Source organism: Haliaeetus leucocephalus, unplaced genomic scaffold (assembly GCF_000737465.1).
Source record: "Haliaeetus leucocephalus isolate CR32 unplaced genomic scaffold, Haliaeetus_leucocephalus-4.0 Scaffold656, whole genome shotgun sequence".
Taxonomy (NCBI): domain Eukaryota; kingdom Metazoa; phylum Chordata; class Aves; order Accipitriformes; family Accipitridae; genus Haliaeetus; species Haliaeetus leucocephalus.
Window position 1 is genome coordinate 5,363,493 of NW_010973092.1, and position 26,930 is coordinate 5,390,422.

General features: G+C 51.6%; 1 protein-coding gene across 1 annotated transcript; it reads left to right on the top strand.

Moving 5' to 3' along the window:
- Positions 1-14,805: 14,805 nt before the first annotated feature.
- On the top strand, positions 14,806-18,428 carry WNT8A (wingless-type MMTV integration site family, member 8A). The gene is made up of 6 exons (XM_010578888.1): positions 14,806-14,911; positions 15,003-15,036; positions 15,253-15,391; positions 16,374-16,499; positions 16,627-16,769; positions 17,771-18,428. The coding sequence occupies exons 1-6, from the start codon at positions 14,841-14,843 to the stop codon at positions 18,335-18,337; spliced, it is 1,080 nt and encodes a 359-aa protein (XP_010577190.1). The 5' UTR covers positions 14,806-14,840; the 3' UTR covers positions 18,338-18,428.
- Positions 18,429-26,930: the final 8,502 nt, after the last annotated feature.

Below are 26,930 nucleotides of genomic sequence, written 5' to 3' on the forward strand. Positions count from 1 at the left end.
TTGTTTTCCTAAACCTCACAATAAACAGGTTTCTTCCGATCAGCTGTCTTTGAGCCTTGCAGAAATAGGGTTTACACTGCAACTCTTACTAGCATCCTTCTCACTTTACATTGCCACAGCATCTAAAGAGCACAGCCAGGTTAGGAAGAGTTACCCCAGGCCCCCACAGGTCCCCCCGGCCAGCACACAGCCCCTCTCCATCAGCACGTACACCTGTATCCTGCAGAATCCTGGAGCCCCGGATTGCACTAACCCCCCAGGCACCCCCCGACTGCCTTCGCAGCAGCCTCAAGACTTCACTCCTTTTCCCTGTGTCACTCAAAAGAGTGTTTCAGGGGAATTCAGGGGCAAATTTTGTATGCTAGTAGCTCCTAAGCTTTTAAACCCCCAGCTTGGCAGCAGGCATGAGTAAGATGGGAAGTTGCTGGCCTGCTTCAGTCCTGTTCAACAGTAGGTTAGAGGTCTCAGAGACAAGTACCTGCTTACAAATTCCATGAAAAATTGTTGGTTGGCCTGAGGAAACACTCAAGTTAGCACCCCAGATGGGAGAAGGGCTGCAGCACCCTCTCCACAGCTTTTTTCTCTCTTTAGCCTGTCAAGATCCAATCAACCCTGGGACAACTGCAGCACACATAGCCATCTAATATCAAGCAATATAGGAATGCAGAAAGGTGGGAGAAGGAAAGAAAATTTATTATTGCACTCACTTTCTGGGATGAGAAAGAAACCTTCAGCAGCACAGGACACAGACCTTCAAAGCAAACAAGGATTCCCTAAATCTCTGTTACTGGTGCAATAACATCCTTGCTGATCTACAGAGGGCTCAGCAAAAATGGCCTCTGGTACCAGCTCAGGGGACTCTCAATTACATGGTATCACATTATGTCTGGAATTAATTTGCAATCATATTAGAAAAACAAGTGCTTACTCTGGGAAGATAAACTGCTGTCCCTGGAGCTTCGGTTTGATCCTACTTGTGCTGAGAAATAGGAATAATTCTGTGTACTTCAACAGGGCTACTCCAGGTTTATACCCATGTAAAGAGAGGCAGAAACTGTGCTACAGGCTTCAGAAAACAAATGGTTGCAGTGGTGTTTAGAAAGCACTCGTTTACTTAAGGGTTGCTTGACACTTGACATTTAATGTGAATAATCAGAACTGCAATTAAACAATAGCAGCTTAGCCACGAAACGGGTGAGTTTTGGTGGCAATGAAAAGTAAACAGAGGTGGCCAAGAGACCAAGGGAAAACACACGACATGCAGCACTAGTGATTTCAGTTAGAGCTTCCTTAACGTCAATGGCATTCAAAGGGCCAAGACTGCTGTTTCAATGACAACTCATCAGCTCGACGTTGCTGCTGTTTTCTTTCCATGACCAAGGTTTTTTTGCACATTGTCCTTTGAGCTCCTCATTCCCCTTGGAACCTGACTCTAAGGGGGTTCTTTAGGGTCTGCTGGATTTATTAATACTCATTTTTATGTAAAGGGTGAAGAATGCGAGAGGTTGAGCAACAAGGAAAACAGTGCTATTTTCTTTGTGACTCATGCCCTCCCCTCACCCCCGCATGGCACTGGGGTCAAAGAGCCTTTGACATTATTTAAATATCTGCTTTGATGACGGTTCCTTCATGGAGAGGGCACTCAGAGACAGCACTTAGAGCAACAACACCTACTGGAAACGCATACAGCTAATACCGTTCAACCAGATTACCCGTTACTTTTCCACAGGATGACTTTTAAGCACCATATTGCACTCAGCTGGTAAGCCCGCAGACTAGACTTTCTCCTTGTTCTTGCCAGGAGACAGCACTTTGTTCCACATGACGATCTCCCTCCTTCTCTGCCAGTTCAGAGCATCTGCCAACTCGCTCAGCACAACACACTGTAAATCACAAAAAACTCTTTGGCACAACTGAGCCAGTGGCCGGCATCTGTGCCCCCAGGTTCTCCCAGAACCTCAAGGTCTGGGCTGCGTCCTCAAGCCTGCACTTTGCAGGAAGAAGGGAAGGAAGGTCTGGCCAGAGCAAGAAAACAACAGATATTCTCCTCTTGTGTTTGCACAGACACAAAGGATTAGCAGCATGGCTCTAAGGAGCAATGCAAGAGATGAGAGCACTCTCTGCAGCTCTGGAGATCCAGATTTGTCCAGGCACTTGGCTTGGAGCTGCTCCTGGTGCAGCTGCAGGGCTCACTGCCCCCATGAAACCTCCTCCTAATTTAGCTGTTTGCATTTAAAGCCTGACACCATAAACCCAAAGCCTCAGTGCTTGTGTACACACATCTCACCCCGCTGAAAAGGCTACACAGACAGGAACCACTTTAACCAAGTTCCCCACCCCTGGATCTGACTGCAAAAGCTGTTGAGCTTCAGCAAAGTACACAGCAGCTGCACGCAGGGAAAAACTCCTCAAGGTTAAAGGCCAGATCTTCCCACCCTTCACCCACCTGCCCCAGGTGGAACAGGGCTTTGTGGCAGGGTTTGGAGATGGTTTCTTTCACCATTAGCAGTTAAGAGAGATTTAAAGACATGTAGTTACAGTAGCCTGAGTTGAGAAGCATCCCTCTCTGCTGCTGTGTGAAACCACTTCAGCCCAGGAAATGGATCACGAGATTAGAATTTGTCAAGAGCAAGGACAGGTCTGGCTCCCTGTTATCTTAATCAAAGAGCATTACAGCCCTTATCTGTGGGGCAAGCTGGGGACGCAGACCAGGAAGCCGCTCATCATTTAAGGCTGAGACAGTGAATTTTCATCATTCCAATCATTATACTAAGGAAGGGAGCTACAAGGCAAGCCGAACCAAAGACTTTGCCCGCACCTAAGAATCACCTTCTGGGTGTTAACCTGCTCCTGACCTTCACCTCCCTGAAAGAGCATCCTCCAGCGCTAAGGCTCACCGACAGCCACCCACTCCAGAGCTAGGATCCTTCCCCAGTCTCCATGCTGGTGAGCAGCTGAGCTGCAGACAACTCCATCAGCAAACTCAACCAGCTCCAGGTGGGAAACTTAAATATTTTTGCCAATTAGCAACAGCCCTCAGCTGTTTGGATCCCTTGCATAATGAGGCATTACCTTGCAACTCCTCCAAAGGAAAAACACCTTCCATACTAATCCAGTTACAAAAAAATCACTATATGCAGATAGACACCAGCTTTCTCAGCATTGCCATGAACCCAACCTTGCACTCTGCATCCCGGGGACAGGGCCAGCCCTCCCGGGATCCTGGCCAAGTCCACCTGCCCCTGTGAGTCACCTCTAATTGCTCCGCACAGTCGCAGTGAGCCCTGGCTGAGCAGAGGAAAACTGCATTCCTGCCGTTATTATACAGAAGTTATTTGATCCAATAAATCTCATTAGGCAGGCATTTGATAACAGTGAAAGCCAGGGAGGACAAACCCTGAACCCAGCGCTCCTAAGAAAAGGGCATGTGTGTGTTGCACCTCAGTCGGAGCCTGGCTAAAACCGCCTGGAGATCCTGCTGATCCCAGCTCAGATACCACAGACCAAGACCCAAAGCACATGTGGGGTTTTTTTCCAAATATGTTTGGGGGTTCTGTCTTATTTGGGTCACTAGCCCCGAGGCATCTCATAGCAAATCTTTAGGTCCAGCTCTGCAGCGCTGAGGGCAATCGGCTTTGGCCAGGTGGCTGGTTTACCACAACGAAAGCTGAGATGCCCGTGCAAGGCCAAGGCTGGAGAAGTCTTGGCTTTGGGGACACTCCTTTGTGTGTTTCTGCTCTGCTGGTGGTGGTGCCCCTGACGCAGCAGAGACCTCTCCTAAGTGATGAACAGGGAAAGAAGGAAGGGGGAGACGTGAAGGAACACAAGCTCAGCGGGATCAGGGATCTGAGCTGCGGCCGCGTGGGAAGGAGGAGGTCGGGGGGCCGGGAGGGCAGCCGGGGAGGTGCCCACGGCAGCAGAAACTCCAGGCAGAAGAAGCCAGGGTGGATCTCACGCCTCTGCCCAGCTCCCCCCCTTGTTTTTTTCCAAAAACACAGGGTGAAAACAATAGTCTTTTAAAAAGCACTAACCTTCTTGGTGCCAAGCTGGGGGAACCTCCCACACCGCACACAGGCAAACAAAGCCGCTGTGTCCTCCCGGAGCACGGGCAGCCGGCCCCGGCCGCTCCACCTGCTCCCACCCCACGGGTCTGCGGGTTCCCGGCAAGCTCCGGCCGTCCCAACCCGATCCTGGGCACCGAGACGTGTCCCGGCAGCAAAACCCGCTCAGCCTTGAATGTGAAACGCGGCGTGGGGAGGGTTGGGGCTGAGCCAGAGTGTGTGGGAGCAGGTGTGTGTGTGTGCGGGGGTGTTTCTCCAGCTCAAACCCAACGCCTCTCAAACTGACAGCAGGGTAAGCTCTCGTTTCATCTTCTGCGGCGGGTATCTGTGCCGGGAAAGGCGGCTCCGTGTGCTTTCTGTCTTGTCAGCAGAGCTGGCTTGGGAAGGAACAGTTGCTGGGGATGGTTCACGCACATCTTGTACGCTGTGCTGACAACAGCTCTTGACAACTCCTACCATCAATTGCAAATCTCACAATGCTTCGTGTTTGCTTTGAGGCCCGGCTCCAGAATTCATTCGATCGACAGGGATTCAGGGAAAAAGGAGGTGGAGGGGGGAGCAAAAGGGAGTTTCTAGCCACTGTGGTCAAAGACACATGTGAAAATGGGGTCTTTTAGGGCTCCAGCAGTAGGCACTGAATGAAAAGAATGAGATTTTTCAAAATAAAACAACAATCTCAGGAATTTTAAGCTGGTCTCGTGAATTTAGAAGCCAACTCAGTATCAAAATTTTTGGATTTGGCAAAGTTGCAAAAAGCAGGGAGGAAAAAAATGATGTGTGACTCCAAGTGGGTGTTTTCAAACAGCATCTTGTTTGGGGAAAATAATCCCTCTTGGTCTGCTTTGTTTTCTCATGATGCTGGAAATAATTCTCCTCCTCAGAGAGAAGAATTGGGTATTTCTTTTTCTGTCTCATCATGGGAGATACCCCAGGTCACACCTGACCATGGCTGGTCCCCCCATCCCTGCTACCACCTGAGTCACTACCTCAAAGTGTTAAAGAAACGCATGTACAGCTCCTATATCACACGTTTCATTTAGCAATGAAGAAATCAGCCGTGAGATGCCCTGGGCGAGGGCACACCCTTTGGGGCCTGAGCCCAAGGGCAGGGGATGGAGGCAGCAGGGATGCCCCAGGGCAGCCGAATTGCTCCTGGGACCCTTCTCTCCAGGGAGCAGGAGTAGCAATAGCTAATAGTGCTGTAATATCTCCATAGTGGCTTTGTAATAGCTCCAGCCTCCCCACCGCTCCTCCTGACAGGGACCATTTTATTTCTGTCCTGTCCAGGCTCCTATTTCAGTGGGAGCTGGGTAACCCAAGCCCACGGCGCTGCTTCGTGCCAACTCTGGCCATCAACTGCCGGGCATCAGCTCCGGCACGGATCTCACCTGGTACCAGCAAGGGTGGGAAGGAGCGAGGGTGTTTGGAGGGAGAAGGCGTCAAACACAAACTTTTGTGCCAGCTGCAGTTCTCCCACATTGGCAGACATCCCCAATAATGCTAAAGATTTCGGTGGCATTAATCCAGATTGAGACGGGGGCAACAAAAACGATATAAGCCTGGGCGCAGGAAGGCTGCGGGCACCACTGGAGAATTGCTCTTGCCCACCCAGCACTCCCCACATCTTGGTCATGTAAAAAAGGGAGGTGTTTGCTCTACTGAGGGCTTCAGAGCAGGGAAAAGCCTGGAGGAAACTTCCCCCAGCATGAGCGAGTGGGGATTTGTTGTGACCATATGATAAACATGGTCCTGCCCAGACATACCCCTGCCACAGGGCAGCCCTGGGGCGGCACGGCATGGCACGGCACGGCACGGCACGGTGCTCCCTCCCAGGGGTGTGCCGCCCCGCTTGGGTCCACACTGGCATCGCCTCTTCTAACACACCCAGCTGAAAATCATCACGTCTCTGTTTTAACAGACCTCTGGCACCATTTTATTATCACGCTGCTTTAACATCCCAAGCGCAATGTGCGCGGCTGGAGCTCCAATTTATTTTTACTTCTCTTTTAATGCGTTTCACGAATACCCAGGGAATTGGAAATGTCAGGACACCGGCGTGGCTGTATCAGCCGCAGGAATCTGCCTCCCTGTTCAATAGATAATTGAAGACTATTTCAAACGGGAGCTGCCTCAACGTGAGTGTTGGCTCCTCATGGCGCTGACCCTGGCTTCATTTATTTTCTAGCTCTACAAAGGCCTAATAAAGCTTTAACTTACCTGCTTTTCTAAACTTTACATCTGAAGCATTCAGCGGTGCACGGCCAAGGTGGAAATAAAAGAGCTTAACCTAAAATAGCACTCAGTATTCAGATTGGGCTAAAAAATATAAATCCCAGAGCCATGCTCAAATGGCAGGGATGCTATTTCTCTCTGTAACGCCGAGGTAAATGCACCAACTGGGAAGACCCATCGGTGACTTCGGTCCCTGCATCAGCGTTCACCGAGTCCCTGGGGAGGGGTCCTGCTTCAGGGGACGGTGCCACACTCGGACCCCTTGGAAAGGCAATTTATTGAGCCTTGAGATTAAACCTCTGGGCACTGCTAACTCCTGCATAAGCCAAGTAGGAACCAAAACACCGATGGGAGCAGGGCTGGGTTTCCCCATGGGTGCCGGGTGCCTCCAGCCAGACCTGCCAGCGTTCAGGACTGGCAGCACCCAGCTTACCCTGCAGTTGATATATATTAACGATGCCAACCTCACCGTGGGGGATTTAAGCTAGGTGGGCTGCCAGGGAGGTGAACCGGGCAGGATTTAGGAAACCTGTGCTCCAGGCCACTCTCCTTGAGCAAGTCTCGTCATCTCACCACACTTTGGTTTCACCACGTGAGGACTGGGAGCGGTGATACCGATCGCCTTCGTGCACAAGAGGCACCTGGGCAGCCTCCCTCCCTCCCGTTCACACAGGCAGCAGAAGTCCAGCGCAACGCAGAGTCCCTGAATACGGTCTCCATTATTTCCCAGTAGTTACGTGCAGGCAAGCTTTCCTGTCCCTGAAAGGACATTTTGCTAAAATATTGCTCCTTGTCGCTCTGAGCGCGGCCAAACAAACCACAGAGCCACAATACAGTTTTGTTTTTTGGTTTTTTTTTAATCAATACAGCTTGAAAAACCCAGGGAAGGGCCAGCCAACCTGAGCAATGAGCATCAAAAAACCGTCGGAGGTTGTTCTGACAGGTGGGATCACTGGGTGGCTTTTATCCCAGCTGCCACTTGAGCTACTCGGATGGAGGGGACTTTGCAAACCTGTCCCATCCATACCTGTCCACCGGCCGCCCGAGCACTGGCAGCATCCCAGCCTTGCTCTGCCACCGGACACTGGTGGGTGCTGGGACGGGCTGGGGTGGGTGTGCGGTGTGGGGACATCCCACAGGGGGGAGCCTTGTCACCAGCCTGCAGGTGACACTGCCCTGGGACACTGCCTGGGGGACATCATCCCGGGGGGGGGACACATCATCCCGGGGGGACACACATCATCCAGGGCATCCCCACCGGCCACTGCATCCACTCAGGCTACGCTGCACCATTGTGTTTGATCCCACCACGGTAAGTTTTGCTCCGTTTCCACCCTCTCTGAATTGAAGGATGCAAAACATACTGTTTTCATCCTCCACGGGGCTGGGCAAAGCTCCCTCCAAAACTACTACAGTTCAAGTTTTCAGAGCTGATCCGGGATTTGGGGAGGGAATACGATCAAGGAAATCTGTTTTCAAAGCGTCTCACTGGGAAAAATTCATCCCATGGAAGGTCCTAATGGGTGTCCGTGCCTGGAGGATGCTGACAAGCTGGACCCGTGAACCAGATCCCCACCTTACATGTTCCCATCGGGTCAACTTTAAACCAAACAGTAAAGGCCTAAAACTGGTTTAGTAAAACCAGAGACCTTGCCATGAGTTGTCACCTCACTCTAAACTCAGGTAACACTGGAGATGTCTCCTCCCACCTCAAAGATTAATAAATGCATGGCACTGCCTTCATCCACAAACTGATTAAAGCATCTATGTGAACATGACATTACTGCCCTGCTCCATTAAGGAATGGAAATATGCAGCTCGATGCCTGTGAAAAGACAGGCAAGGCAAGAAGAGTTTCCTTGGGGGGAGAAGAGCAAAGTGCCGGACCCTCAGCGGGCACCACGGCGGGGAGCGAGCCCCCGAGCAGCGCAGATTCCCCACAGCCTTTGTGGGGCAAAACAGGTGCCAGAAGCAGGTTTTATCCTCATTTTGTTTTTCCCAGCAAGACTCAAAGAACTTTTAAAGTTGCCATCCAGCCCAGGATCCCCCAGAGGAAGCCTCAGCTTTCTGCACTCAGAATCACCTCTGTCCAAAGAAATAAAGATGCGTTTTCAGAAAATATTTGTAGCTCAAATCACCATTTTCTTCTGCAAGTCTCAAAACCTCCTACACTCAGTGTGCCAGACACAGCCGGCACTGACACACGTATGCTGCAGCTCAGAAATTAAGATCTTTGGGCTTAATCTGTTCCCCATGACACAAAGTGGATGGGGGACAGGCGGGGTGACACAGCCGCAGCCACCAAGGGATATTGCGAGGAACCACGCTGGGAAAGGCTGGGAAGCACCACATGAGCCAGGTTGTAATCAGTTAATTTAACTTGAGTTTGGCAGGGAATGATTAAGAAGGAGGTGATAATTTTCCTCTGTATCAAGTGCCCAATCTCTTCCTGGACAGGCTTTTATCTGCTGAGGTGACACATTGCCAGGACCGAATGCCCAGGCAGTAACCTATCTGCTGCACTAACACCGGTTTGCATGACACTTCCTTTAAAGAAGGAGAGAAAAACAAAGCACTTGTCCCTACTTTATAATGTTGCTGTGTAAACAGCCCTGTAGGCTTTGAAGGACACACCTAAGGGAGGCAGGTGAGGTGAGGCTGATCAGGTCACGGAGCTGCCTCTCCGAGGCCAACCGACCGGGTGGCTGAGTCCTCTTGAGAGTCACCGAGACCTGAAGGTTGATCTAAATGGGGGTGTTTTACTCTGCCCCACTTTCTGGGGCAGCTCGAGACACGGCAGGACCAAGTTTGGACATGTCATTGCCCAAAAGTAGCTGTGCATCATTTTCGGATGCTGTGGAGACAGAGGCATGGAGTAGCCACTGGGATTTAGGAAAGTCAGACAGGATGGACCAACAACCCCACAACAACCCTTTTCCAGGTGTAGATGCTCAGCAAGGAAAAGTTTTGCTCCTCTGGAAGGGCCAGGAGAGTTTGGGCAGGAGATGTGACCTCCCTCCACAGCGCAGGGGGGATGCTGGTGCCTGCACCTTGGCAGAGGGCTGTGCCAGAGCTTTTATCGAGATATTTGACTCTGCAGGCTCATCTGCTCGTTGCCCCCATGCTGGGAGGGCAAGGGAGCTGCTTTTGGGAGTCTGGAAAGGGGTGAGGACAGGGAGACAGAGGCTTAGGAGGGCAGCGGGGAAGTCACTGAAGAGAGGAGACAGTGGAAGAACACAGCTTTAAAACATGAAATGCAAAACCAGGGGGAAAGAAGGGGAAGAAATACCCTTTATCTGCTTGCAAGTGAAACAGCCCTGTTCTTCCCATGAGCAACGTCCCGGCTTGGCTCCTGGGCCGAGGTTGCTGTCTCGAACGCTCGTGTGAGCTTCTGCTCCGGCAGGCGTGCAGCTCGCCCGTGCCTCGGCACACCACCGCTCGCAGCCTCCCCGAGACGACTCGGCCAGGGCTTGCAACCTTCCTGGCTCGCCCCACGCCAGCAAACACCCATCCCGGCCAGACCAGCCGCTCGGCTCCACACCCCGGTGCTGGGGGACGGCCGCTGGGATCCAGGGCTGGCAGCACCGCGTGGGAATCTGGGGATCAACAAGTGACTTTACCCCAGGGAAACGGGCACTGCTGCTCGCAGGGCGAACAGCCCCCTCCAGCCGCAGCTCCCAAGAGCGGAGGAGCAGTCGATCGGGCTGGAGGGGCCCTGACCCGTCATCCAGCCCGTGTCCCCCCCCATCATGGCAGGGCCATGCTCACCAGTCTCGTTCCTGACGCGTGGTGGGTCCCCAGCAAATTAAATCTACCCCGAGGCCCTTGCTCTGCCTCATGCTGATGGAAAAAAGAGGTTTTTCCTCCCTCGTTTGCTCCGTCTTTTCTTTTCTAGCCCAAACCCAATGTTCTGTGCACACGCGCCCGAGAGCTCCGCAATGCTCCGGTGCCGTTTTTACAACCCCCATCGGGACATTACGCTCTTCCTGAATCACCTTGACAGCCCTTGCTGGGAAGCATCCTTGTTCCCAGCTGGCTTGTGGCTGGAAAAGTCAGAATTTGGTTCCAAACTCCAATTTTTTGCTTCCTGAAACCAAAAGGCATAAAGCCCAAACTGTGCAACCTGGAGCCTCCTGGGTTTTGGCATCCTGAGAGTCCTGAATTCTATTCCAGAATGTGCTTCCTTCTGTAGCAGAGCTGCTTACCTTGGACTTGCTTGTTCCTGGCCTCTCTGATGAAATTCACTCCTCGTCCCATCACACCGTACATGATGCTTTGTTGGGAATCAGGATTAAAAGACAGAAAAACTGGTTGCATTGGTACAACTGAGAGGGGACAAAGTACTACGGGGAGGCAGGAGACAGGAACTTCTCGGGATGATTTTATCACTAGGAAAGCACACCCTAAACTAGCACTGTTGGACGTTTTAACCTTGTTTTCAGTGAACATCGAGCCGCTTCTAACTATGTGCCAAAATAGAAATGAAGAGGACTAAGCCCGTGGGATAGGTGTGGCATAAAAACCTGATTTCGGTTTCACCTCCATCCTCAATTACCATTCATTAATCAAAACATATTCGTTATACAGGCAAAACTCCCACCAGCGTTGCCGGGTCCAGGACCTGGGTCCTGATGGTGTTTGCTCCCGCTGGGAACCGCAGCAGCCCACGAGGGACCGCGCAGCAGGCAGAGCAACGGGGACATATTTTCCCCAATACGGGAAAGTTGGGACGACTAAAAAAAACTCAACAATTCCTGCGTAGAGCTGAGCGTGCAGCAGGATCGCCCTGTGGCTGCAGTCCTCCGTGATGGAGTATTTTGAAGCAAAGTGACGCGTCCCCTTCGCTGAGCGGCTGGCTGTGTACAGACCAAGGACGTGGTATCACCCGCGGGGGCTTGGGTGGCTTCCCGGGGCGAGCGGTGTGGGAGAGCACCATAAAACATCCTCCACCTCGCCAGCAAGGGGGTGGCTTTCTAATTACCCAGGTGGATTTTTATTGTGATGAAGCCAGCAGCGCAGGATTTGACGCTAGGGGTCTGAATGTGTCACCTGCCAGGGGCAATTTAGCAAGTGGTCTGTGCTTTATTTTCCTGTCGTCCACAGCCATGGGGCTCACCGATCCGACAAGCCGAGAGCCCATGCCTGCGGGACCCGGCAGAGTGTGTGGCACTTATATAAACCGATTTATGTCCTGTCTGCCTGCCCTTAAACCCCACATTCTGCTGTGAAGAGGGTTTTATGGGTGCCTGGGGCTGCACACAGTATTACTGTCTCTTGACTTGGGGCAGATACCAAAATATTTTAGGATTTTGATTGTCTCATGCAAAGCACTGGCTGTTTGGTCACGTAGGAAGAAAATAAGAAACAAAGCATCAACATTTTATCAGCAAAGCCAAGGGGCTCCAGCTGACGTTGAACACACCGCTTTCCAAACCGCCTGCCCTGCAACAGCACGTGGAGCCAATGCAAACTCCCGCGGTGCCACCGTGCTGGGCAGCTGACGGCTCGCTTGGAGGTCCCAGGCTGCCCAGAACAACTGATGCTTCATTTTCTGCATAACCAGGTAAATTCAACAGAATTTTCCCTTCAGATTTTTTTTTTTCCCCATCCAAGAGCAAACCAAAAGCAAGTTTCTAGGCAGCGAGAAAACCAAAAAGAAACTCCTTTGGCATCATTTCACAGATGAGACTACAGCTGAGGAGACACAGGCTGCGACCGGCGGGCTTTTCTCATGGGTGATGGGGGAGCACCCAGCCCTGCAGCCCTCCAGAACGCAGCCGAGCTTCGCCCACACGCGCCTGGTGATGTACGGAGCAAAGCACCGAAATCAGCTTCCGAGCAGCTACGCCCAGTCCAGCTCTGCCACTGATTTACCCCGAGATCTCAAGACCACCTGTCTCTGTGCCTCAGTTTACCCAACTGCAAACAGAGACAGCTATATTTAATCTCTTTTACTGCAAGGACATTGCATGAAGTGCTATATAAGTGCAAAATGTATTAACACAGCAAGACCAAAGTCTGCTTTTCCCTAAAGCGGGGAAGTCCTGCGGTGATACGACTGGGATCGTTGCGGTCCCATCGGTTTGCCAGGCTGGATGACCCCGCAGAAGCGCTGGCTCCTGCTTCCCAGGACCGAGCTGTAAACGCAGAATTAAAACTGCAGCAGTGCAGGAAGGCTTGTCCCAGCACGCTACTTTGTTTGCTGACAACTACTGTGAGTGCCAACGTTACAGGTGACTTTTAAGATCCCTGTGACTTTAATTGGAAAGGACGTTTTTAATAGCCCAAGCAAATAGCTGTGTGAACCTGCCAACTGCAGTGACTGCTTGCGGCAGAGCTTCACACCCAGAGACGCTGTTATTCTTCTGGTGTGTGATAGGAATATCATGTGTGAACTGACATAGCAGACACGCCAACATTTTTTTAGCTGTACAAGCTCTCTCAGACAAGAAAAAAACCAAAAACATCAATATGCCCCCAAGACAGCCAGAGACAAACCCCAAAATTACCTGCATGCATATAGAAAATGCACAGCAGATTTCCAAACTGTATGCATGGGCTTTAATCAATGAACTTCACTGATACATGGGAAACACTTTATTCCCAGTAATTGTTCTTTGACAGCTCTAACAAGTAGGATCTGTTGGGGATGGTAATGATTAAAATGCTGACTCACAGAGGGTTTTGCCATGTTGGCGGGACTACACCAGCTTTGTGCTCACTTGGAAGGTATTTTGCATCCCTGCTTTTCAACCAATCTGCAATTTTAATCCTCCGACTGCAAACAGTTGTTTGCGGCTTTGCCCAACTGACTCCAGGTTTCCCTTCTGCAGGGTCTGGAGGGAGAGTGTTCTCCTCTCGCTCCCCAACGGGCAGCAGGACAAGGAGGGTCCCTGTGCTTTCTACAGCCGGGAGCAGCAAGGAGCTCCTCTGCCTGCTGCTGGGAAGGAGGGAAGAGAAGTGACAGCCCCCCAGCTGCCTGGGACCTGAGCCGATAGACCTGCATTTCTGACATCCAGCGCTGCCATGTGTAAAACCATAGGGCAGGTTGGTGGCTTCGCGATGCTCTCGTGCACTTCGTGGCAAGACAGCAAAGCACTTGGCAAACGTGCAGCCTCCTGCCTGACCACGATGCCGCTGGCTGCGGCTGCTCGCCCGGGTGCAAAAATGGGGTTTATCCCCGCGTGGCCCCGTTTCCTCATGGCACAGCCCTCCAGGTGCCACGTGCAGTGCAGTCCCATTCCCTCGAACCCCACATTTGCAGCCCCTTCGTGACTCCCCTTGCAGTAGCAGTGATTAACACCAGGAGATGGGGGTACCCAGGGGTCAGCCGGGGAGCTGGAGGAGGAGGAGGAGGAGGAGGGCATGGCATGTCACTGTTTTGGGGCTAAGCACCCGCACTGCCCCGCTCAGCAGGCAGGATCCCTGCCCAGGGTGAGCCAGTCCCCAGCTGGGACCATTCAGCCAGAGGAAAACAGACCAAGAAGTTTCCATGAACACCATCTCGCTGTTGCTCCATCCGCAGCATTACAGCTCCTTAGAGCCCTTAATGATATTGGCCGTAACTATTAAGAGGCTTTTTTGGGTTTCCTCTGATAAGGATTTTCCTTTCCCGAGCACAGCCGATGGCTCAGCAGCGGCGGAGGCCCCTCGCTCCGCTCAGGGGGTACGGGCAGGGCTCCTGGCTGCGGAGCCAGCAAGCAGCCGCGCTTCTGCTGCGGCAGCCTTCACCGTAGGGAAATTACTAACCCCAGAAAACTGTTCCCCTAATTACAGCATTGGAGCATGGAGCAAACCACATAAATGATTCACACAGTGTTCCCAAGCTGCAGCCGCGTAAATTAGAGAGATTTCCAAACACTCCCGAGCCGTGCAAGCTGTTATCAGAATGGAAATGCAGAAACTTTTGACGTAAAGAGGCGAGAAGGGAAAAAAAGCCCCGCCGTTAAACGCATCTCTTCAGATCAAGAATTGCTGGGAGGTCTATCCCCTATAGATCTTTAGAGAACGGTTGTTAAAACTCCTCGGGGAGTTCTTGTAGGAGGGAGCAGGCGGATAGCAGGGGAACTATAGAAATGCATCAGCTTGTTATTTCGGAGGGACGCAGGGACTGAGCCTCCGCTGGCAAGCAGAGGATGAAAAGGAGAAGGCAAGCGGACTTGGAGCCAAGAGAAAGGGATGGCTGGCGGTGGGGAAGAGAGTTAAAAGTGTCCCATTGTTAGGGAAGTTTGCTCTCCTCCAGACCATCCTGCTCCCGGGGACACCGCGCCGCCTTTTGAAGTGCAACCTTAGGCGGTTCCTTGTCACCCATTGGAGCGGGAGCTTTTTTACCACATTAAGTCATTGGGTAGCAAATGAATGGGGGGTTTTGACTATTCACAACTTCACCTTATAAATATCAGGGCTGTAGGTTCCTGCAGCTTTCCTCCATCCCCATAGCTCACCTTGGGAAGGAGCGGAGGGAGGCGGCCCTGCTCGCTCGGGGACCTGCGGTGCGGAGAGCTACGGATCAGAGAAAGGGATCTAACCCCGCTCCTTGTGACAGCCATGAAGAGAAGCACCTTCCTCATCCTCTCCATCGCAGGGGTCTACGGTGCCGTTCTCCACGCAGCAGCATGGTAGGGTCCAACTCAGCGGAAAGGGCGTTTTTTAGGGATGCTCTTCAGCCTGTGGTAAACTGTGCGATTCATTCTCTTTTCTTTGTTTCAGGTCTGTGAATAACTTTCTGATGACAGGACCTAAGGTAATTAACACACGGGCGGCTGTCAGTAATTTAAGTAGAGCAATTTCATTTTGCAAATGGGAAATAGGACTTTTCCAAGGAACCCCATTTCCCAGAGCATATCGGCTCCAAGTCCTGCCAAGTAAGGAGAGAAAGGACTCGCAACCTCTTTACGCCTGTTTTCATTGATAAACGGTAAAACGCGGTGGATTTTAATCCCGCTGTTTCCCGTGCCAGGCTTACCTGACGTACTCCAGCAGCGTGGCGGCCGGGGCGCACAGCGGGATGGAGGAGTGCAAGTTCCAGTTCGGGTGGGAGCGCTGGAACTGCCCCGAGAGCGCCCTGCAGCTCTCCACCCACAACCGGCTCCGCAGCGGTGAGTGCGCCTTTACCTGCTGGCACCAGCATCCTCATCCCGGGATGCCTTTGGGTACGAGCCGGGATGCACTCCGGAGAGAGCTGGGGCTGCTAATTACACCGACAGATGGAGAAGGGCTTGTTGTCCCCAAAATCATGGGTTTTTTTCCTCTAACCCTACTAATTGGTGTAATGAATAGCACTAACATTTTTCTAGGAATCCCAGGCGCTCTCTGGATCTCTATCCGTGCTAGGCTAGAGCTCGGTCCTTCCCACAGTGCTGCTCCGTGGGCTTGCTCCTGCCACTTTGTGTGCAGCATCCCAGGGAGCGGAATGCTAGAGGCACCTGAGCTTGCAATGGGGAGAAGCGCAGGAGAGACGAAGGGAGAAACCAGACATGTGCTAAGAAACTGTCTTTGCAAGAAAGTTGCGGAAATATTTCAATACTATCTACTTCAACAAGCAGAAATCTCTTTTTTCCCAGAGCAGCATCTCTATTTGAATCTGTTAGGAAAGTCAAAAAAGAAACTAAATTAGAAGTGTGGGTGCAGACAGCTGTTAGCACAGGTTCAACGACCTACCGACTGAAACAAGATCAATGACGATTTTCCCCGGCAGGCAAGATCAAAGCACGAACATACCCCCCCCCCAGCAGGAAAGGACAGAGACAAACTGAGCGCCAGGTGAAGGGAGTGATAACTAACCTTGGCCAGAGCAGGACTGGGGCATTCCCTTAATTAAGACCCTACTCTTGCCAAGAAACTCCATCCTGTGCATGGACACCTGCATAATATTACACCAAATTGCTGAAACCCTTGATCCTGAAGCCTGAAAAGACTCCAGTCGTGAGCAGTTAATTTCTGTAGCACCTTACCTTTTGCACAGACTGTTTTTTCTTTTTTCCTTCTCGCACCTTTGCGGCATGGGAGATCTTCATTCCCAATAAACCGGGACCGATGCCTATGTTTGCACGTGACAGCTTTTTTTCCCTTCTCTCCCAGCTACCCGGGAAACATCCTTTGTACACGCCATCAGCTCTGCCGGCGTCATGTACACCCTCACCAGGAACTGCAGCATGGGAGACTTCGAGAGCTGCGGCTGCGACGACTCCAGGAACGGCCGCGTCGGTGAGCTGCCATCTCAAAACGGGCTGACATCATCTATCTCTCCATCCTCACATGCAGCCACCCGGATTTCAGGGCAGAATTTGGCCCGACGGGGCAGTTCTGCGCTTAGCGTGCATCTGTCTTGCAGGTGGCCGAGGCTGGGTCTGGGGAGGATGCAGCGACAACGTGGAGTTTGGGGAGAGGATTTCCAAGCTCTTTGTGGATGCTTTGGAAACAGGACACGATACCCGCGCACTGATTAACCTGCACAACAATGAAGTCGGGAGACTTGTAAGTCAAATACTTATTAATAATAATAATTATAATAATAATGTCTATATTGTAAACAAAATCTGAGAGTCTGGTAGGCTGTTCAGGTCCCCACCTCCAGCCCTCTGTGACAATCCGACACCTGTAGTGTTTGCATGGGGAAAAAACCACAGCCAGAATCTGACCCTAAACCTGAACTGCTGTAAGAGTCGTTCCCACTTCCAGCTTCAGCAGCTGGGTGCAAAGCAGTTAACTACTAGCACACACCACTAATTCAGAAATGCATGGGTTTTATACCCACCTAGAGCTTGTCTGGTCTGTAAAACAAAGCGAGAACCACCTCACTTTCTTGCAATATGCACTTCCAAGCTATTTGGCTGGGAAAGCCAGGTGTAGCCAGACTTGCCCCCCGCTCCCCGCCTGGGCCGGCATAAGCTCTCAGCATCTTGCCAAACCTCCTTGTCTGTAAAAACAAGGATGGCAACACTTAACATACCTATCTCATAGGGTGTGTCGAGACTTAATCTCACATAGATACCAGTGATTGGGACCTTATAAATACCAGAGGGAGATAGGTAGATAATATCTGTGAAGTGCTTGGCCTGGAGGAGATGCAGAGAGGTTGGGTATGATTATTCCAAAGCAGTTTCACACGTTTTAAATGAAACCTCTGAGAGGGATGATGGGTCGATGCTGTGATGAGGGAGGTGAGCGGCGTGAGAAGGACATGACCCGACAAAGGCTCTTTTTTCCTGGCTTGAAGAAACAGCTCCTTCAAGGGCTGGAGACAATAGTTGGTGCCCACTCATTATCTCTGTCCTTTAAATCAGTGAAGAGGGACAGATGTTTTCCAGGAACTGAAATAAGAGCAACAGCTTGTGTCCTGGAAGGACCTGAAGTCATGCCCCGCACGAGCCGCGTTTGACCCACCGTCCCCCAAATTAGAAGTGCCATAGAGCCTGGTTTTGAGATTTAAACGACGATGCTCTGCTGCTCCTAACTTCTCTACCGTTTCCACCAAGGCCGTGAAAGCCACGATGAAGCGAGCCTGCAAATGCCACGGGGTGTCGGGCAGCTGCAGCATCCAGACCTGCTGGCTTCAGCTGGCCGAGTTCCGCGAGATCGGGAACTACCTGAAGATAAAATACGACCAAGCCCACAAGCTGGAGATGGACAAGAGGCGGATGAGAGCCGGCAACAGCGCCGACAGCCGGGGGGTCACGGCGGAGACCTTCCACCAGGTCCACGCCACGGAGCTCGTCTTCTTGGAGGACTCTCCCGACTACTGCACGAGGAACGCCAGCCTGGGCCACCACGGCACCGAGGGCCGCGAGTGCCTGCAGACCGGCAAGAACCTCTCGCAGTGGGAGAAGAGGAGCTGCCGGCGGCTGTGCACCGAGTGCGGACTCCGGGTAGAGGAGAGGAGGACCGAGGTGGTGGCCAGCTGCAACTGCAAGTTCCACTGGTGCTGCACGGTGCGGTGCGACCAGTGCCGGCAACTGGTGGCCAAGCACTTCTGCTCCCGCCGCGATGCCGCCACCGGCCCCCCCAGCCACATCAAGCGGAGGAACAAGGGCCATAAGAGATAAGAAGGCGGCCGCGGCACCCCGGGAGGACGCTTTGGTGTCCCCACGCTCGGCAGCCGCCGGCGGAGCTGGGGTGGGAAGGAGCGTCCCCGGGGTCCGAAGGGGTGAGCGGGGCATCGCGCCAGGCGGCGGGGTCTCCCGCGGACGGATGCTGTGAGATTAGGAAGCGCAAGGCGCGGGCGCTGAGGGACCACCGTCCTTCTTGCTTCCATGTTTTTTTTTTCCTCAGTATTTACCAGTACCTTCTTTCTTCTCGTGAGTCACTTTATCTCTGGATGGGACAGAGGAAAGAATTTCACTTTCTAGGCGGGCTCGACTCCTCGTGCCACCACCGGCGGGTCCGCCGAGGGCAGCGGTTGGGGCTCCAGCCCCACAGCAAGCGAGGTGGGGATGGATGCTGTGGCCAAAAGCGGGTCCTGCTGGGTGGCTCCATCCCGGCAGCCCCGGGCACCGCAGCCGGGGCAGCCCCGGCCCAGCCGTTCATGCACAGCGGCTGCTCAGCAGCATTTCTAGTGGAAAACTTATGCACTTTCTGATGTGAGAGGAGGTTTTGCAGTGTCGTGGTGTGTGTATTACAACAACTGCAGCCTTTTGAGGGCTTTGATAAGTTTACAGCCAGTGTTTACAGATTTCATTTCCCTCCCCTTTCCCCTCCCCTCCTTTTTAGATTTTGTATTTTGGTACCAGAACCCCTGCTCGCAACAGACAGTAGCTTCATGTATTTGTACTAGATGAAATTAAGCAGTTTACAATTCCTACACTATTTTTTTTTTTTAATTAGCAGATAAGAATTCAGAATTCTTTATGCCTAATGTTGTTTATTAATAAGTTGTATTATTGCTTAGCACAATCTGTTTTCTCTATATATTTTGAAGGTATCCCTAAAGAGGTAGATTTTGGACTGTATTTTGCAATAAACACCCCAATGAAAAGGATTGCCTTTTTTCTTTCTGGCTTCCTAGGAGTATGACTTTAGGTGCAAAATTCTCCCTTTCTATGTAAAACCCAGCACTTCCAAGATTTCTCATCATTAATCCAAAAGCCACCGAAGCCAGTGAGAAGGTTGCTCTCCTAGACCTCAATAAAAGTTGGCTCCAGCCTTCAATCCCCGGAGGCTTTGCTTTAATACCTATCACCGTAATATCTAACCTTTTTCAAATGCTGAGTATGCAGGCACTGCCTGGCTAAAGCCGATTTTGAAGCTCCCAACGCCTCTTTAATTTCCCTAGGCCCGACATCTCCCAGACAATGCGAGCCTGCCCCGCTTTGATGTGGAAAGCATCGGCACTCACTGCAAAATTCTTGGAGGCACGAGAGGAGCCCTTTGAACTGAGGGCAGGAGAGAAAACTTGGGGACAGATGTGAATGCGTCTGCTGGTTCCCCGCTGCTCCGGGTGCAAACAGCCCCACACCACGGCGGGGAGGGCAGGAGGGGACACGCTCTGGCTGCTGCCATCCCAAGCGTGTCCTGCTCTTCTCCTGGCCTCCCCAGGGCTGTATTTCAGTCCGGATTGCTCCCAGGAGTCACAGAGCTGCTCCGGAGGGAGCCAGGGCTCTGCCACCACCTGCACCCGTGCTGCAGGGGCAAAGGATGCTCTGCCAGGCTTGCTTGCCAGCCAGGGGAGGAGGAGAAGGAGAGACAAGTTAAAAAAAAGAATAAACCCTACAGGTCTGCCAGCATATTGCGCCCACACTACCAATGCTTTGATGCTATTTTATCCGGGTATTCCTATGGCTCCTAGTGCAAACACAGCCTCGACATATGCTCGAGCCAAATCGGTAAGCTCAAGGTGTAAAACACACAAGTCGGGAAGCACAACTGACTTCCATGCATTCATTTTTGCAAAGAGCAGTTCATTAAGGCTGGGAGGGCTATGCCAGCGAGCCATCGGTTTGGGGGTTTTTTTGCTGCCTTTGGAGTAGCTGTTTCTAAAACTTCCATAACTAATAGGCCACGCCACCAAAACAAAAAACCCCAGGATTTTTGCATGGCGTTGCCACAGAAGCATTTGCAACCCACCAACATTTAGGCTGAACTGGAAATGATAAAACCAGGCCAAAAAAAGCCTTTTCCTGCATCTTGTGCATTGGCTGCCTTGTCTGCACAAAAAAACAGGCTCTACTTTAGTAGCATCTGCTGTGGTTGCCCGGACTGCTGGTACCCCGGGCCAGCGCTCAGCAGCACCAGCCCCATGCCTGGGCAGCCCCAGGAGCTGCAGGCACGGGGCGCTGCCAAAATCCCACTGACCCACAAAATGAGGTTACACAGAGCACAGGATGGTCGCTACTGATGTGCACTCAGAGGAGGGAAACAGTATTTCACCAGGACAATTCCCAAGCACACATGAAAAACATCTTGCTGTTATATCAGTAACAGGGTTAATAAACTGCATAGGTAAATCCCAGGAGGTGAGGGCTCCCCGTGAGCAGGCATGTTCAGGACATGCTGGGTATCATCTTACGCGTCTCTCTGCTGCATCTTTTCAAACTAACATTACTGCAGAAAAGAAGAAGTGACAGACTCGCAGGTGTCCATAGCACCAGACCAGATCTCTGTCCCACGCAGGCTCCGTCCCAGCGACATGGGGCTGCAGAGAGGAGCAGAGATGCCACAGCCGAGAACGATCCTTCTCCCGCTGAACCCTCCCGTTCCCACCAACCCACAGCCAGGGGCTTGCTGAGCCAGCACTCGCATCCGCTGCGTTGCATTTAAATGCTGGAGATGAACTGTTCTTCCTTGAATTTGTCTAATTGATTTTTTTAAGCCATTTACATTTCTGGCACCCAGACTATCTAAGGCAACGAGCATATCTTATGCAAAAGCCAGAGACCAAATGCAAATTGAAGCAAACTCAAGAGAAAGTTATGTACCATCCCATGATACAAATTTCCATTCTCTTTTTATAGTTCACAGAGATAATACCAAGTCTGAACAAATACAAAAAACAACTCTATGGCTTAGAGCTGCACCTTGCCAGAGATATTATGGTCCTGGAGAAGCTGAAGCTCTCTCATCCTCCCCCTTGTTGCTTGGATACAACAGTCATCAATTCTCACTACATTCACTACAAAACAATAGAAATTCAGGATCATCTTAATCCATCACAGCACTGTCAGGGAGCCCCTACACCCCTGCCCGCTGGTACTCAGTTTCTGTAACAACACACACAGAAATGCCACGTGCACAGGGTGGCACGGGGTAATAAGCCCCGAGGCTGCCTGCAGGACACAATCCGTCAGGCTGATTTCATCATTTCAGGAGTGATTTCACCTGGGCAGCAAACTCCCGCACCGCAGTTTTCAAAATAAATAACGCCGCACACAGCAGAGCAAAGTCCTGTCACCTGCTGATTTGCAAAGGCTCGGTTCTCTAACCAAAGAGCATTTGAAGCGACTGATGATGCTTCAAACCTGAATGTATATACTCCTGATTACCCAAAGTCAGCTCCAGTTTGGGACGCTGATCCCAACCACCTGTAACTCACTGCATGCTTGGAGGAAGGGATGGACTGGTCCTATAAAGCCTCGAGGAGGAACGTGAGGAACGTGATCCTGATTACAATGAAAAATTAAAAATCTTAATCTGGGCCAGGTGCTGTATGAGCTCAAACCAAAACCCTGCTGCCTGCCCCCGAAGAGCTGCCAGCACTGCTTCTCCCCTTCGGTGCCGACGGCTCCCCACAGCCCTGGGACACTGGAGGGGGTGCTGGGGATGCCCCGGAGCAGGCACAGCCCACCGGGCACCCCAAAGGGGCACTTCGGGCAGGGCTGTGGAGCTGCTTGGACAGCCCAGAGCTGCTGTTTGCAGGGCACAGCCGTTGCCACGGCCAGAGTAACCTACGCGATAAGAAACCTGTGGGGTAGCAGTCGAATTGGCCTGAAATCACCGTTGGCTTTGTGGAGGTTTACCACCACCGTCCCAGCAGCGTATTTGTGCCTTTATTGTGGGAAAGGACTGGTTTGTAATCCATTTTTCATGAGAAAGGGAAACATGTTCTAAATGAAGAAATAATACAGTCCAGCTATAGCGTTACCACAGACCAGGGCAGGAGCCTTATGTCAGAGGAGCCTGCTCAACTAATAGGGTTTCAGAAAATCAGTGTTGGGATATTTGTACCATGATAATACCTCGTGGGCTAAACCCTCGAGCTTTCCCGGTCCTTCCCATCTAACCCAGGATCATCGCTGTCACCGTTTCACCCGTTGCCTCTCGGCCGTGCCGTGCTGCCGTCCAGGCACCCATCCCAGCACCTTCAGCAGGAGAAGCAGCAGCTGCCAGATTTTCTTCTTGTTTCTTCTTCCCAGTCAGTGGAAATGTCCCCGCAGCCTAATTCCCCTTCAGGCAGGATCACGGGCACGACTCCGTGCATGGCGTTGGCTGGCATCGCCTCCATCGCCGGGTGGAGGAAAGGCGAAGCTCAGGTGCGCACCGCGCCAGCCTGCTATCGATAGGGATGGATCGTACATCCTCGGGGCAGCCCCAGCACACGGAGGAAAACTCGTGTTCGCTTTTGTCTGGGCAGCAGCAGCACAGACCCATGGTGCCGCCGGTACGGGCTGAGGATGTCACCCAGCGCGGAAATTGGGTCCATGCTGTCGCTTTGGCTCCCTCTCCCAGAAGAGAGGGCAAGGATGGCTCTGACGGAGAAGTCACACCGTCCTCATCGGCCACGTGCCTCGTCAGCATCTCCCCGCAGGCCAGCAGGGACGTTTGTGCTCGCAGGTTGGGGTACCGCGCGAGCAATACCTGCCCCAGTCCCCCACGACGCTTCGCATCGCCGTACGGTGACCATCAGCAAGCTGAGAATCGAGTTTATTTCATTCACAAAGTGCCAGCTCCGCAGGCGGTCCTTGCAAAGCAGTTTGGAGGTGGCCAGATTTTGGCCCAGCGCTGCTCCTTCCCACCCCAGCGGGGGCTGCTCTCTCCCCCCACGCCCCACAGCAGCCCCCGCCGCATCCCACCATCAGCCCTCCTTTACCCCAGCCCGCTTCGCTCCAGCTGTTAAACTCCTTGCCTGGTGGATTACCTTTAATTTATGCCACCAGTGCCCTTTCATGGATTATAATTCTGTATGAGATGTTTGTGCTGTATCCTCCCCCCGTATTAAAGTGTCAGGAGTATATCCCCAGGCCATCCATCTTCAACGCTTCCGCACGGGCTTGGCAATTCTCTGACATGAATATTATGGCTCTCAATGCAGAGTCTCCATCACTCAAGCTGACAAGTGTTAGAATCTCCTCTCTTGAACAGGGTAAGTGACCTTTTCATATGCAGCGTAGATTCCCGGTCACGCTGCATCTGGTGCAGTGAAACCAGTGAGTGCCAGCAATTCCCTAAAGTCTTAAAACACAAGTCACAGGTCCTTTTCAACTTGCAAAACCAACCCTTAGCATGACAAAGTTAAAGGGCCTTAATCAGCCCCTGGTTAGCCAGTCCCATAGAGGAGGATGAAAAAGCATCTGTGCGATGCCTTCTGCGGGATTCATTGACAGGAATTTTCAGGGCAAGATGGGGGATTTGGGTGTTTGGCTTGCTGGAGAGTATAGGAAAGATTTTGTGACCAGTTAGTGACTTTAGTGACTTTGAAACCTCAACTCTAATTTTAAGCAACATTTTTTTTAAGTGAGGTGCTTAAAGTTAGATCCCTAAACCTCACCAACCTGATTTTCAAAGCTGCTAAGCACCTGGGCTTCCCACAGTGTGTGCAGGAGCTTCCCTCTACCTGTGCCTTGAGAGAAGCAGAGGGAGAAAACAACCCTTGAAAGCCCTTCCAGCTCAGACCTTCACAGCTGTGCTGCCGTGGGGACACTCCAGTCCAAGTTGCTCGAAAGTGAGTCCCCTGGAACTGAACTGCATGGCTATTCAGGTTAAATCCCCCCTACAAAATTCACACATTACCCCAAGTCTTTGGCTAAACTAGTGCCTAATTTTTTTTTTTCTTCTCTAGAGAGCAAAAGTACTTTCATCGCAACTCTGCCACCTTCCCTCTACGAAGCTTCTCGTAGTGGCTCATTGCCAGCACAGCGCAACAGAAACTTGTTAACACCTTTTCAGCTCCCTCTTAATAAAGTCAAGGCAATTAACAGCTTCGCTATTTACAAAACAAATCCTCTTCGCAACACCTGAGAAAGAGAGTTACAAGTGTTTCCCAAACATTTCTCAGTTGGGGAGAACACCTACAATAACTGTCTACTGGGATGTGTTGCATCTGCTCTCCCTGGCTGGAGAGGACGAGTCCATATTCTCCTGGAGTTCACACTGCACTTCCATCCAGGACACCAGATCAGCCAGCACAGATCTGCTGGGAAAGTTTCCTATCCAAGGGTTATTCCAAAGAGAAAAAAGTATACAGGGAGCCAGGGTGTGAATTCATTGCCCCCACTGCTGGTCCTTACTCCTGATACAGCCATACGTGGTGGAGTGCAAGAGCCACGTGTGGGTAAGGTAGGTTGTTCCCCTCCAAAGATGTCCCCGTGGGTGGCTGGGGGGGAGTGGGTAACGTACGGCAGATTTACACCTCCGCGCGGGGATTCTCAAGCTCCCCTCCTCTTTTTCTGGTTCCCTGCTCTCTCCTAGGATACATCCCATGCCCCCCACTTTGCAAATCACTGCCCTGGCTTACAGTGCAGTAAATTCCCCCTTTTCAAACAAGCCCCGAGGAGATGAGCAATATAACAGAAGATTGATGGATTAAAGAAAATCAAATAAATGTAACTTGCAATGTACTTTCAAAATTAATTCCTTCCTCCTCTTTTCCTCTCCCATCCCACTCTCCTTTCCTGCAAACACACACAGTGGCCTATAATTTAGGAACAAGAAAGATGACGTGTTCCCTAACTAAACCATTTATTTAGGTGCAGAGGTGACTGCTGGGACAACTTCACATAGGAGCACTCCCAGCCAAAGTGGACTCGGTCCAAACACTTCTGGAGTTTAGAAAAGACACTGTTTAAAGCCTATATCAGGTCTTGGGCACAAACTCATCCCTTCCAGAGGGTCTGAAATGCAGAGAGGAAAGAAGAGGGAGTTGGTGGTTACTCCAAGTGAAGTAAGGAGCAGAGACTGATGACCACAGCTAGGAAATATTCACCAAATGCAGTTAGGATGCAAAGAAGAGTAGCAATCATGTGGGACAGAGTGGGACAGGGCCAGAAAATGAAACAGAATAAGTCTAAGTCTGTTGTACAAAGGGAGTGTAGAGGTTTACAAGGAGAAGGACATGATGGGAGATAGAGGGGGAGATCTCAAGTAGTATGTTAGCTTTTATTTTCTTTCTCTCTCTAGTGTTTCCTCAGTGTCCCATGCAACATTAATCGAAGCCACCTGTGGGCATGTCCAGGAGAGAATAGCTCGTCAGGGGACATAAGACCACAGAGCCTGGACAGTATACGGCCCTTAATTTCCTCCTCGGATGCTTTCAATAGCTCATGGGATGCCATAAAAGATGATAATGACTAGGTCAGTGGAAAGACTGTAAAACAGTGGGGAGAGGCACAAGCGTTACCTCACTTGGGCTCAAACTCGGGCCATGCATGGACTGAGTTTGCTGGTTGCAAGCTCCTGTGCTTGGGACAGCAGCTGCACTCCACGTCCCCCCATACAGCCCGGCTGCCAGTGCTCAAAACCGGGCTGTGAGGAGTTACATGGTCTGAAATGTTGGGTTCTGAAGTCGGTGGGATTCTTGTCATTGATTTAGATCAAGCCTGACAGTTCAGTCGGACACAGGCAAGGGTGAGGACAACAGTTCTCACATTTCTTCCCAATTGCACGGACTTTTCTAACTCACGACACTATGGCTCCTAGCCCAACACTTCTAGGGGATCATCTTCAAGACTATAGCTGGCAGCTTTAAACACAATAATTTCTATTTCTCTCCCTTTTGCCCAGTGCCTTGAAGCTAAACCTGCTCTGACCCAGATCTCCATCCCCACTCCTGCCAGGCAGAGACTTCTGCTGGCCAGCTGCCATTGACTATGATAGGGACAAGGCACCTCCTCCCTATCACTAAGTGGATTTCAAAGGCAATAAGCAAGAGAATAATTAAATTAACTCAGTCCCAAATACCTCCTGAGGTGCCAAGCATTCCCAGCATTGCAGCAGCACCGCAGGTGTCTGGAGAGCAGGTAATTCCAGTCAGTAGCAGGCTGCAAATGTGGCTCCAGGGAATATCTCTGCTGGCGCGGGAGCACCGGCGGCAGCCGATCCTGGACAGGAGCGCTGGGAAGAAACTCTTGGGATGGCTTTGCTTGAGCCAGCTCAGGTCCAGGAATAAAACAGCCCCATTTATGCTTTGATGTGCTTAAGTTAATAAGACTTATCCCAGGGCAAACACAGTTGTACTTCTCAGCTTGGACTGCTTTATCGCAGCACGTTCATTTTTTTTCCCCCCAATCTACTACAGGCTGCGAGACCTGAATCTGGATTCGAGAGAGCCCATGATTTGGGAGTGGTGAGGGCACAGCCTTCGCTCAGCTCCAGCTCCGAGCTGTGCACAGGGAGCCTGGGACGGCTCTGGCCAGGCTTAGCGGCAGGGCAGAGGACATCCCCGCTGCAGAGCTTTATCTCACCGATCACCAGAGAGGTCACAAATCACCA